This window comes from Chiloscyllium plagiosum, chromosome 21 (assembly GCF_004010195.1).
Source record: "Chiloscyllium plagiosum isolate BGI_BamShark_2017 chromosome 21, ASM401019v2, whole genome shotgun sequence".
Classification (NCBI taxonomy): domain Eukaryota; kingdom Metazoa; phylum Chordata; class Chondrichthyes; order Orectolobiformes; family Hemiscylliidae; genus Chiloscyllium; species Chiloscyllium plagiosum.
In genome coordinates this window covers 57,739,006-57,753,207 of record NC_057730.1, presented here as the reverse complement: position 1 = coordinate 57,753,207, position 14,202 = coordinate 57,739,006, and the positions used below count along the sequence as shown (strand labels likewise).

At 42.5% G+C, this 14,202-nt stretch overlaps 1 protein-coding gene across 2 annotated transcripts in view; it reads left to right on the top strand.

Moving 5' to 3' along the window:
- Window positions 1-2,610: 2,610 nt before the first annotated feature.
- Window positions 2,611-14,202, top strand: part of coq7 (coenzyme Q7 homolog, ubiquinone (yeast)) — a 16,518-nt gene continuing 4,926 nt past the window's right edge. For both annotated transcript variants that reach the window (XM_043712158.1, XM_043712159.1), the window contains exons 1-3: window positions 2,611-2,899; window positions 6,020-6,134; window positions 11,375-11,514. In XM_043712158.1, coding sequence (XP_043568093.1) covers window positions 2,666-2,899; window positions 6,020-6,134; window positions 11,375-11,514 — 489 coding nt within the window. In that variant the 5' untranslated portion in view covers window positions 2,611-2,665. The remainder of the gene's footprint in view (window positions 2,900-6,019; window positions 6,135-11,374; window positions 11,515-14,202) is intronic.

Here is a 14,202-nt window from a genome sequence, read left to right as displayed (position 1 = left end):
AGCAAGTCCTCACTTTCGCCACAAATGATGGTTAGCAAGTCCTCACTTTCACCACAAATGATGGTTAGCAAGTTCTCAATTTCGCCACAAATGATGGTTAGCAAGTCCTCACTTTCACCACAAATGATGGTTAGCAAGTTCTCAATTTCGCCACAAATGATGGTTAGCAAGTCCTCACTTTCACCACAAATGATGGTTAGCAAGTTCTCAATTTCGCCACAAATGATGGTTAGCAAGTTCTCACTTTCGCCACAAATGATGGTTAGCAAGTCCTCACTTTCACCACAAATGATGGTTAGCAAGTTCTCACTTTCGCCACAATTGATGGTTAGCAAGTCCTCAATTTCACCACAAATGATGGTTCGCAAGTTCTCACTTTTGCCACAAATGATGGTTAGCAAGTCCTCACTTTCGCCGCAAATGATGGTTAGCAAGTCCTCAATTTCACCACAAATGATGGTTAGCAAGTTCTCAATTTCGCCACAAATGATGGTTAGCAAGTTCTCAATTTCGCCACAAATGACAGTTAGCAAGTTCTCAATTTCACCACAAATGATGGTTAGCAAGTTCTCACTTTCGCCACAAATGATAGTTAGCAAGTCCTCACTTTCGCCACAAATGATGGTTAGCAAGTTCTCAATTTCGCCACAAATGATGGTTAGCAAGTCCTCACTTTTGCTTTCATACTCCAAGAAGGAACATGTTTTGTGCAGCGTAATTCCACTTCTTTGGCCCATAGTTTCCAATCACCCTAAATCCAATTCTGATCAGCCCATCAAAAGACACTAACAGGTCTGTCCCCAAGAACTTCCTGGCTAGAAACATTTTCATCCAAAGTACCACAGAAGAATCCTCAAATCCACAAAGATAGGAGTGAAGAGAATCAATTATGGAAACCATGACATCTCTATCAACAGTGAGTGCTGAATTTGGTTAATTTTGAGGTCCTGTAGCTATTTAGAAAGCTACTGAAAAAGTGTAAAAGGGAAAGTATTGGGTGGTAGGCCTGTCGGTGGAAGGGCTGGAAGGACAGTCAGTGTTGGGTGTGGGATCATATCTGGGAGAAAGCAGTGGTCTATGGTTGGGTGAAAAGGGATCTGGGGTGTGGTGTTGGTTAGGAGCAGTAGGGGTTGGTTGTTGGGTTAAGGAGGGGCATTCAGGAGTGTATGTGGGTGTGAGTTGAGTTGGAAGTGTTGGATCAATAGTAGTGTAGTTGTGTTGGGTTTTGAAGAAGGGTCAATGGATCCAAAATGTTAACTCTGTTTTCTCTCCACAGATAGTGCCTGACCTGCTGAGTTTTTCCAATAATTTGTTTTTATAGTTGAGTGAGGCCTGGGGGTGGTGTTAGATTAGGTTGGTGTGTTGGGGAAAGTTCAGAGAGCCACAACACTACAGGTGACTCCACTATACCATACACTCTTTCTCACACACATACACATTCTCCTACATACTCACACATTCACACAGACCGTCTCTCATATACAAGCTCTCTCTCATATGCAAACACATGCACCCCCACGTACTCATACCCATGCACGCACCCTCTCACAGGCTTGTACCCCATCACACTCACATACATACTTGACCAAGTTTACACAAATACATACACACACTCTTTCACATAAACTCACACACACACTGTGGCTCTCCTGCACACTCTCACATGTAGGTTTCTAGGGTGAATTTGTATTTTCAGAATTACATTTCAGTTTGCTCAAAAACTGCATAAATCCATGCAAGATTCTGTAAGTCCCAGTGTGACTCAACATTGGGACACAGTCAGACTTTAACCTCACACCTTTAGTGCATTGTCTGAGCTGAGATGGCACCTATTGTTAGGAAAACTGAAGCTATCTTGAGAATGTAACTGAAAGGAGTTCTGGGATTTACATGTGAAAGAACTGAAACTAGCATTTCCCATCCTGAAAGATGAAGGACTTAATCTAAATGTGTTTGATATGTCATCACAGCTCCATGACAGTGTAACTCTTTTGCTATAAATTCTGTGTCTTATGATCCTATACCAGCCCAATCCAACACAGCCTCCTCCATATCATTTCAACTCTGGCAGACTCAGCACTAACATTAATAATTAACTTTGCAAATGCAAAATAAATCAGAGTAACGCACAGATTCTTCACAACGGAGTAAGTCACCTCCCTGGGTGAGACCAACATTAACTGAGGGACCGCTGTTGGGGTGCGACTGAGGATGCCTTATCACCATGGAAACCCACTCCGCTGGGGAGGGCGGGGACACACTCTGATTGACACACGTAATCTGCAATTACATCGCAGCCCCATACATGATCAGCCAATGGAGGGGGACGATTGTGGGATGGGGCGGGGACACCGGGAGGGAGAGGGGTCATGGGGTTGTGAAGGGGCGGGACTCGGATGGAGCGTGCGCAGTCAGTAAGGGGCCGGGGAAAGGGAAAAGGCAGGATCCCAGCTAGAGGGGCGGGGCCAGAGAAATAGGGCGTGGCCCAGTGGGCGGGGCGTGACCTGGCGGCAAGGGGCAGGGTACATGCAGTGGGCGCGGCCTGGTGGAGGTGTGGCACGGGCGGTGGGCGTGGCCTCGTTGTGGGCGGGCGGCTGGCTGTGTCCCCGCCCCCTGACCTGACCTGACCTGACCTCCCCTCCCCCCTCCCCGTGCGGCCTGCGGAATGGCGATGGCCGCCCGAGCCCGGGGCTGGGCCGTACTGAGGCATGGCCGGCCTCACCTGCAGCCGAGGGCCTGGGTTGGGCTCCCGGCCGCTAGGGCCCTGAGTGGCTCGGCCGAGAAGGCGATGCTGGATCGGATTATCCGGGTGGATCACGCCGGGGAGTACGGGGCGAACCGTATCTATGCCGGACAGATGGCCGTGCTGGGCCGCAGCCCCGTGGGGCCTGTCATCCAGGTATTTACCACTGAAAGGGTGAGGTGAATTGGCCATAGTCAGGGGTAAATGCAGGGTGGGGCAATGGGTCTGGGTGGGTTACTCTTCGGAGGGTCAGTGTGGACTGGTTGGGCCGAAGGGCCTGTTTCTAATCTAATCTAAAAACAATGCTGCAGGTTACTGTCAGACCAGGATTGACAATGGCCTGTGTTACATTATCATTCAGTCAGGGGTCACCCTGATTCACAGGCTTACCGCCCTCTTTAATAACTCACTTGTAACAAATCAGATTATTTTTAAAAACTGACTTGCTGCGTCAGAACATGCTTTGTAAAAGAACTTTTAAAAATCTATCCTTGTATGATTATTGAGGTGGCAGGCTTCAAGGCCACATTCTGCCCTCAGAGGTCAGTGAGGCAACAAGCAGCAGATGCAGTACATTCAGAACTCCCAGAGTTGGACCAGAAGGGGAGGTGCCATTGTTGAACTGGGGTGGACAAAGTTAAAAATCGTACAACACCAGGTTATAGTCAGGTTTATTTGGGAATACTAGCTTTCAAAGCGCTGCTCCTTCTTCACTATTGGCGCTGCCCCACTACTTAACTGGTGAAGGAGCAGTGTTCTGAAAGCTAGTACTTCTGAATAGGCAGAGTCATAGAGTTGTACAGCACGGAAACAGACCCTTCGGTCCAACCCGTCCATGCCGACCAGATATCCCAACCCAATCTAGTCCCACCTGTCAGCACCTGGCCCATATCCCTCTGTTGTGTGATTTTTTTTATCTTGGGCCAGAAGGGGAGGAACTTCACAGTGCAATGTGGAACTGAAAACCATTGGGGCCCATAGACATCTTAGGTAGCACTGGGACTGTGGTGGTGAAATTCTACTCTAATAGCCACATGACACTTTTATTTGTACAAATTAGGAGCAGAAGTAAGATATTGTTTTTAAGACTGTTCCATCATTTGCTTTGATCAAAGCTAGTTCCACACATGCCCGAAATGTCGATTCTCCTGTTCCCTGGATGCTGCCTGACCTGCTGCGCTTTTCCAGCAACACATTTCCACCACATATCCATCTAGCCCTGGGTAACCCTTGAATTACTTCCTGAACAAGAATCTAATTTTTTTCATCTTAAAAATATTCAATGACTCTATCTTCTGAGACAAAATTCCAAAGTTGCACAACTTTGGTAGAAAGTGAGGACTGCAGATGCTGGAGATGAGAGTCAAGAGTGTGGTGCTGGAAAAGCACAGCAGGTCAGACAGCATCCGAGGAGCAGGATAATCGACGTTTCGGACATAAGCCTTCCTGAAGAAGGGCTTATGCCTGAAACGTTGATTCTCCTGTTCATCGGATGCTGCCTGGCCTGCTGTGTTTTTTCCAGCACCACATTTTTCACCTTTGGTCCAACCTGTCCATGCCAACCAGATTGCAGCTCAGAATTCTACAGTTATTCTAAGGTCACACTGCTTTTTTATTCTTCCTGCCAAAGTGCACATCCTTCTGGCACAAAACAAAAAGCTGAGGTCCCAGCACAGCAGCTGATCTGAAAAAGATCATTTATTCATCCTATTTTCTTCCAGCTGGCCAATCTTCTATCCATACTGATATGTTAGCCCCTATACCATGAGCTCCTCAAGTGCAATGTTGTCAAATGCCTTCTAGAAAATCAAGTGCAGTACATCAATGGGGCTCTCTTTAGCAACAGAACATGTTACTACTGTTGTCGGCGGGGCTGGGCATGTACTACCTGCAACAGTAGTAGACTCACCAACTTTAAGGGCATTTAAATGGTCATGGGATAAACATATTGATGAAAATGGAATAGTGCAGGATAGATACGCTTCAGATTGGTTCCACAGGCTGGCGCAACATTGAGGGCCCGAAGGGCCTGTACTGCGCTGTAATGTTCTGTGTACTTAAAAGAATTTCAATAAATTGGGTCGTGATTTACTGTTCATAAAACCATTCTGATTTTTCCTGATTACCTCAAATTTTTCTAGTTGCCCGGTTTTAACCTCCTGAATAATCCATTCAAACGTTTCCTCCTCAAACTAACTGGCCTATTTTTTTTTTGTTTTCTATCTCCCTTCTTAAATAGAAAGGTTATACTTACTATTTTCCAGTTTAATTGAAGCTGCCTCATTCTAAGAAACTAGGGTGAGATATTATCTTGATCACAATAAGTTTTGTCATAGAGTCATAGAGACGTGCAGCATGGAAACAGACCCTTCGGTCCAACCCGTCCATGCCGACCAGATATCCCAACCCAATCTAGTTCCACCTGCCAGCACCCGGCCCATATCCCTCCAAACCCTTCCTATTCATATACCCATCCAAATGACTTTTAAATGTTGCAATTGTACCAGCCTCCACCACTTCCTCTGGCAGCTCATTCCATACACATACCACACTCTGTGTGGAAAAAGTTGCCCCTTAGGTCTCTTTTATATCTTTCTTATCTCACCCTAAGCCCTCTCATTCTGGACTCCGCCACTCCAGGGAAAATACTTTGTCTATTTATTCTATCCATGCCCCTCCATGGTTTTGTAAACCTCTATAAGGTCACCCCTCAGCTTCCGATGCTCCAGGGAAAACAGCCCCAGCCTGTTCAGCCTCTCCCTATAGCTCAAACCCTCCAACCCTGGCAACATCCTTGTAAATTTTTTCTGAACCCTTTCAAGTTTCACAACACCTTTCCGATATGAAGGAGACCAGAATTGTGCGCGGTATTCCAACAGTGGCCTAACCAATGTACTGTACAGCCGCAACATGGCCGCCTAACTGTCAAAAATTAAAGTTGGAATTGACACTGATTTCTACATTAACAGAAAATCTTATTTTTTCTGTGAAAGGAAAAGTTGAAATAAGAAGAATAAATGTTTGTTTAATATAAAGGCTCGGAACGTGTACATAAAACCATGAGAGAGGAGCAGAATGAAGCCATTGAGCCTATCGAGTCTGCTCCACCATTTGATCATGGCTGATATGCTTCTCAAGCCTATTATCCTGCCTTCTCCCTATAACCTCTGATCCCTTTATTAACTAACAGACATCCTAAAGGACAGCAGGTTTTTGTGCTAGATAATTGATATCAATGGTGTAGTAAATTAACTGAAATTAATATTCATGTTTCAGCAAATGTGGGATCAAGAAAAGGAACATCTGGAGAAATTTAATGAATTGATAGTTGATCACAGAGTTCGGCCGACGCTTCTAATGCCTTTCTGGAATGTTGCAGGATTCATGTTGGGTAAACATCCAAATGTGTTTAAAATCTCTATCCTCGATTAAGTCTTCAAGGTAGCCAGCACAGCTGAGTAAAAGACAGATTGTGCTCAACTAGTCTCATTCAATTGTCAAGGGGGTTGGAGTATAAGAATGGGGAAGTCTTACTGCAAAGGTACAAGGTACTGGTTAGACCACCCGGAGTACTGAGAGCATTTTTGATGCCCTTATTTAGGAAAGATATCATTTCATTGGAGGCAATTCAGAGAAGGTTCACTAGGATGATGGTCTTCTCCTGTTCCTATTTCATATGGTGATCATGTAACAGAGAAGGTTATAGAGTCATGCAGCTTGGAAACAGAACCTCCATTCCAATCCGTCCATGCTGACCAAGTTTCTCAAACTAAATTAGTCCCTCTTGCCCGTGTTTGGTCCATTTCCCTCTAAACCTTCCCTAATTACGTCCCTGTCGAAATGCCTTTTAAATTTTGTAACTATACCTACATCTACCACTTCCTCTGGCAGTTCATTCCACATACAAACCAGCCTCTGTGAAAAAGTTGCCCCTCGGATATCTTTTGAATCGTTCTCCTGTCACTTTAAAAAAGTGCACTCTAGATTTTAACTCGCCTACCCTGGGGAAAAGACCTTTGCTGTTCACCTTATCTATACTCCTAATGATTTTATAAACCTCTATAAGGTAAACCCTAAACCTCCTATTCTCCAGTGGGAAAAGTCCCAGCCTATCCAGCCTTTCTTTATAACTCAAACCCTCCAGTCCTGGCAACATCCTTGTAAATCTCTTCTGAACCCTCTCTAATTTCATAATATCCTTTATATTTATTGGATAACAGTATTTACTGCACTGACTATTACAGAACCTCAGAATCAACCAGCCTCCAGTACTGAAAACAACCATTTCCTCAGCTCTCAATTTCCTGTCCTTAAGCAAGCTTCTTAGCCAAACTGATACTGTCCTATTCCATTAGCTGCTTATTTGATTGACTGAACAGTAGTTATGAGGAATGGCTTGGATCTTTTCTCAAACAAAGGAATTACATTTGCTATTTCCGATCTTCTAGCCCATCCCCCTTATCGGGAGAAGATTGGAACGTGATGGTAAGCCGTTCTGTTATCTTCACATCCATTCCTTTGGTCATCTGGAATATAAACCATTTGGACCAAGCTATTTACCTTCCCTAAGCATAGCCAGCCTTGCCAATACATACTGCTCATCATTTTTCACCCCATTCATTACCTCTAGCTCCTTCCTTAGCTCAATATGTTTTCTTCAGGCTCTGTAAAAACTTATAACTCAAACCCTCCAGTCCTGACAGCACCTTTGTAAATCTCTTCTGAACCCTCTCTAATTTCATAATATCCTTTATATTTATTGGAAAACAGTATTTACTGCACTGACCATTACAGAACCTCAGAATCAACCAGCCTCCAGTACTGAAAACAACCATTTCCTCAGCTCTCAATTTCCTGTCCTTAAGCAAGCTTCTTAGCCAAACTGATACTGACTGTCCTATTCCATTAGCTGCTTATTTGATTGACTGAACAGTAGTTATGAGGAATGGCTTGGATCTTTTCTCAAACAAAGGAATTACATTTGCTATTTCCAATCTTCTAGCCCATCCCCCTTATCGAGAGAAGATTGGAACGTGATGGTAAGCCGTTCTGTTATCTTCACACCCATTCCTTTGGTCATCTGGAATAAAAACCATTTGGACCAAGCTATTTACCTTCCCTAAGCATAGCCAGCCTTGCCAATACATACTGCTCATCATTTTTCACCCCATTCATTACCTCTAGCTCCTTCCTTAGCTCAATAGGTTTTCTTCAGGCTCTGTAAAAACATCTTTGGAAATAATTGTTTTTACATGAATTGAGCTAAATAAATAGGATTATGGGTAAAAGTGTATATATAGAATGATTTATTAATTATGTAATTGTTTAATAATTTCAAGACATGATTATAGCAGGAATGATGTTCACAGCTAACATGAAAATGGTGGAAAATAGGGAGAAAGGAAAGTTTTGGACTATAGGATGAAAGAGGTGAGCTGGTCAGATGGACTGAACAGTGACAAATGAAAAATATGAAGTGATACATTTGTGAGGACTAACACACCAAGGAAATATACATTTAATGGTAGAACCCTAGGCAGCACAAAGGTACAGAGGACCCATGGTGTGCATGGCCATAGACTATTGAAGGTTGCAGGGCAGTTAACCAAGGGACCATGGTGACTGTTGACTGAATAGATTTTTAAAAAGTGTTTAACAAATTACTACATACAGGTTGGGTAACAACATTAAGGTTTGTGGAATATAAGGGTCAGTGGCCAATTGGATTTGAAAATTGGCTTACAAACAGAAAGCAAGAAGTTGTAGTAGACAGGTTTTTTTTGGGTAAAAACCAGGGTGTCCTCCAAGACTCAGTGCAGGCTCCACTGCTTTTTTTTTGTCTTAGCAAAGCTGACTTAGATCTTGGACTACGGAGTGAAATTTCAAAATTTGCCAATGATATCAAACCTGGAGGCACGGCAAATGGTGATAATGTTTCAAATTCCGTATAATAGGACACAGACCAGGTGAATGGGCAGTCATGTTGCAGATTGAATTTAATAACAATAGCATGAGGTGATGCATTTTGGAAGAAGGGACAGGGAGAAACAATAGAGGCATAATGCCATTGTTCTAAAGAGTGGGCAGGGAAAGAGGAGTCTTGGCATACTTCAGCATCACATTTTGGAGCTGACAGGACATATAAGATTCCAAAAGGCATATATCACAAAAACATGCCATTTGGTTCAACTAGTTGCATTTATGCTCCACTTGTACCTCCTCTAGGGTTTAATTATCCAAATGTGAGCCTAACCTGCTCTTCTCTTCTTTCTCATGTACTTGCTGAGCTTTGGAAATCAATGGGATATTGGGCTTCACAAATAAAAACATTGAATATAAAAGCAGGGCTGTATGCCAAACCTCTGCAAAGTTCTGGCTAGGCCTCAACGGAGCCCTTTTGTAACCAGTTCTGGTCACCACACTTGAGGATGGATGGTAGGGTCCCTGCAAGGATGCAGAGGGAATGTGATAGAATGATTCCAGGGATGAGAGATTTTAGCTACAAGATTAGGTTGGAGAAGCTGTGGTCATTCTCCTTGGAGCAGAAAACGAGAAGGGATTTGACGGAGATTATGGTAAAAGGTAAAGTTGCCATTGTATCAGAGGAACACGCTGAGACAGCTGTTGATGTGTTTAACCTGAGGGTCAGTATGCCTCGAGAGATAGAGGTTGTGAAGGAGGAACCTTCATGATAACCTCAGTCACTGTGGAAATTGAACCCACATTGTTGGTATCACTCTGCATTGCAAACCAGCTGGCCAGCTAACTGAGCTAACCAATCTCCCTGTCAGCATTATGACAGGCTTGGATAAAGTAATCAAGGAAAAGTGTTCTCATTAGCTGATTGTGCAAGGACTAGGTAACACAGATTTAAGATTTTGATCCCAGCTGATGATATGCTAGACAGGTCAGATCTCTGAATGAAATCTGTCTTGATAAGATTATATCTTTTCATTTTGAAGTTGGTTACTGTGGTTGCAATTGCTGGACATATTAACACAAGGCTACCAAGAGTATTTTAAAAGAAGAACTCACACTTATTAGACAAAAAACAAACAAACCTATGTGTCCTGGTCATCTCTGCAGGAGTTCCTCAGCATAGCATCCTAGGGCCAACCACCTTCAGCTGCTTCATCAATGACCTTCCCTCCATCATTAGGTCAGAAGTGGGGATGTTTGCTGATGATTGCAAAATGTTCAGCACCATTTGTGGTTTCTCAGATACTGAAGCAGTCCATGTTCAAATGCAACAAGATCTGGACAATATCCAGGCTTGGGCTGACAATATTTGCACACAGAAATTCCAGTCAATGACCATCTCCAATAACAGGCAATGAACTGCAGCCCCTTGATACTCAATGGTATTACCATCTCTGAATCTCAAATCATCAACATTCTAGGGGTTCCCATTGACTAGAAACTGAACTGGACTCATCATATAAACACAGTGGCTACAAGAGCAGGTCCTGTAGTGAGTAACTCATCTCCTGACTATCCACCATCTACAAGGCACAAATCAGGAGTGTGATGGAATATTCCTCACTTATCTGGATGATTGCAGCTTCAAAAGCAGACCAGAAGCTTGACACCATCCAGGACAAAGTAGCCCACTTGATTGGCACCGCATTCGTAAGCATCCACTCCCAATGCTCAGTGGCAGCAGTGTGTATAATCTCCAAGATATACTGTTGAAATTTGCCAATGATCCTTCAAAACCTGTGACCACTTCCATCTACAAGGATAAGTGCAACAGGTACCATGGGGGTGCCATCGTCTGCAAGTCCCCCTCCATTGTCATTCACCATCCTGACTCAGCAATGTATTGCTATTCCTTCACTATCATTGGGGTGACATCCTGGAATTCCCTTCCCAAGGCCATTGTGGATCTAGCCCCAATACATGGACTGTAGTGGTTCAAGGATGTAACTCACCACCACCACCACCTCCAGAACAATTAAAAATAGGCAATAAATGCTGGCCCAGCCAGCAATGCCCACATCCCACAAAAGAATGAACAAAAAAAGTAATTTGAAAGCAACTTAACATAAGCTGCAATAACAGACACAGCCTTTTTCCCAGCAATATCATTTATGGATACTCATTCCCAGAAGTGTGCATCCTTTTTAACCCTAATTTCCAACATAACTTAAGAAATTCTTATCCTGGGATTGCAGAAGGTGTCACAACTAGGGCAATACAGTTCTCCCCAGCCGAAAACTTGATGCCTTCGCTTGGATGAAACTGAATTCAAACTTCTAAATTGAACTCACTAGTCATAAACTCAGCAACATACACACTTCATCAATTATCATCACGGCTTTCTTTCTGAACACTGATTAAGTTACATGCTTTCTTGGAATTATGTATTTAGGAAGAATTTTCCAAATGAATTTTGACCTCTTAAAGCAAATCTGTTACCTTCACAGATATGGATTCAATCTGTTTATTTTGAAAATCCAAATTCCAAAATGATATTAGTAATCTTTATATGATTGACATAAATGTCCATGATAGACCATTAAATCCTCTGGGTGACTATTCCCAGTGCCTTTATTTGTGGTTGCTGATCTTGAAATGACTTCTGGTAATGGTAATTATTAGAAATAGGTGTTTTCTGTCTCCTTTTTATAGGTGCTGGAACTGCTCTTTTCGGAAAAGAGGCTGCCATGGCTTGTACAGTAGCAATAGAAGAGAGTATATCACAACATTACAACAATCAGATAAGGGTGCTAATGGAAGAAGATCCAGAAAGACACAAAGAATTACTTGAAGTAAGAATCTTGGTATATTAAATATGAAATAACATTGGTGTCTCTATATTAGCATTATTTAATACTGCAAAACTAGGTAATCGTCAAAAGGTTGCAGCATATTTCAGAGCTCTTGAAATGAAATTGAATAGAAAAATGGGGATGTTTTACATCAGTTATCACAGGACATTGATAAAGACCTGAACTGGACTTTTGTCTACAGCTTTGGTCATGTTAATTAAGGTCACATTATATAAATGATCTGGGAGAGTTCAGAAATCTTTACCAAATTAATATTTGTAATGTATGTATTGTCTTCATGAGGAATGTTTGGACAGTCTAGGCTTGTCATCTGCTGGAGTTTGGCAGAATAAGAGGTAAATGTATTGAAAGGTCTTCATGTGGTGGATGTGAAATTGATGCTGCTTCTTGTGGGAGAACCGAGAACAAGGGATCTCTAATTAAAACAGATAAGGGAAATATCCTAAAGGGTTATGAGTGTTGGGAACTCTTCTTCAAAAGGCAGTGGAAGCACATTTTAAGACAGTGTTATGACTCCAGCTAATGGTAATACGGAGTAAGTCCGATCCCAGGTTGAAACCTGCCTAAATGGATTATAAATTTTATTTTTTTTTGTTTACTGCAGAGGTCAGTGACTGTACATATTCAATGTACTTTTAACAAAAGAAAATAAAAGATTATAATCCAAGAATAACACAAGCCATATTACATTAGACAAAAACTACTGGGATGATCTTGTTGCAAACATTCGATTAAAAAGCCATCTGTTTCATCCCAGCAATGTCTTGTAGATGACCAAACCTCAGTGTAGTCGATCCCCATTTATGTTTCTTGTTTAGCTGGCATCCCAGTAGTTGGTTTCCTCTTGGAAACTTTATTCACCTTCACTAGATACCATTTTCTTCACTTAACATCTCTGTCTGAGGTCCTGCTAACTCAGCTCACTTATTGCTTTGCATGGGTCTATAAACCCATGTTTTCAACAGCCTTTAGGATGACTTCCTCTCTGGCACCCCTCCACACCCTTCTGCATCTGGAGTTTGCTGACGACTGCATCTCATGATGTCTCCCCCAACTCTGCCTGCTTGGAGAGAGGTATGAACAGCAGGTTACTGCTAATGGGCCTCTTCCCCCTGCATCTGGCTTCTCTCTCTCTGTGTCTCTGTCTCCCTCTCTGTCTCCCTCTCTGTCTCCCTCTCTGTCTCTCTCGCTCTCTGTCTCTCATATCATATGACTTTGTTTGAAAATTGATTTTGTTTTTCAGTGTTGAGAAAATCAAATCAGATCTTCTCAAAACTGAAAAACAAGATCAATGATCAGCCATGATCTTAATGAATGGTAGAGCAGGCTCGAGGGGCTGAATGGTCTACTCTAGTTTCTCATTGATGTTATAGCACTGCAAAACTTTCCAAAGCCTGACTGGGGTATCAGTACTGTATATGCTGTAAGGGATGATTTGTCATTTCACTGCTTTTTTCTTATTAGAATAACTGCTGTATTATAAAATAAATTTTATTTGAAAGTAATTATTATTTAGCAAATGCACATTCACCAGAGCTGAGTGATAGCCTCCCCATTTGCTGAGTGTATGGTGATTAGTCTGCTACTTAGTCTGTCAAAGGGACCTTCCTTGGCAATGTGCTGTATTGTTTATCTCTCCACAAGTGCATAAGGACTTGCACTGAGGCCCCGTGCAGTGGAGCTTGGCTGAACAAGACCCTGGATTGTTCTGAACCTGTCGGGTTCAATCTTATCACTGTAGTTTAAAGGCTATCATTCTTCAGGTGCGGCTTGTCACTTTTGATCAGCCACTTTGTGGTTTGAATTCAACACAGACTAATAAATTGAGAAACTGCAGGTCTAGATGTTCTGTGAAGCGCAAACTTTATGTACGTTATAGACTGCATTTAATGGGACTGCAAAGAGGCCCATTGTTCAGGACATGGTGCAGTTTGATAGCTGACCTGAGAGCCATTTATGTTAAAATAAATAGATGAGAAGCATATCTAGTTCCTTAGCATCTGCAGCCTTCGGCTTAACCACATAAACTGACCTCTTCTACCAATTTAAAAAAAAATTAGTGCAGAGAATAATGTCATTCCTTTCAGGATTGGCTGTCGTTTTAGAATTTTATTATAGTGCATCAGACCTGTACAGTAAATTTACATTGCTCCCATTAAAAAATAAACAAGTTGAAAGTAATGAATTTGAACATTAAAATTGTCCCTTTTCAGAATTGTTTTCCATGACAGTATGAAGGTACAGGAATCAGTCAGTTTGTGTGTCACCTTTTTTTTAAAAATCACACGACACCAGGTTATAGTCCCAACAGGTTTAATTGGAAGCACTAGCTTTCGGAGTGCTGCTCCTTCATCAGGTGATAGTGGAGAGCTCGATCGTAACACAGAATTTATAGCAAAACTTTACAGTGTGATGGAACTGAAATTATACATTGAAAAATTGATTGTCAAGCCTTTCATCTGTTAGAATACAGTAATGTGATTTACACATGAAAGAAGTGAAACCGTGTGGGCGGCACAGTGGTTAGCACTGCTGCCTCACAGCGCCTGTAGACCTGGGTTCAATTCCCACCTCAGGCGACTGACTGTGTGGAGTTTGCACGTTCTCCCCGTGTCTGCGTGGGTTTCCTCCGGGTGCTCCGGTTTCCTCCCACAGTCCAAAGATGTG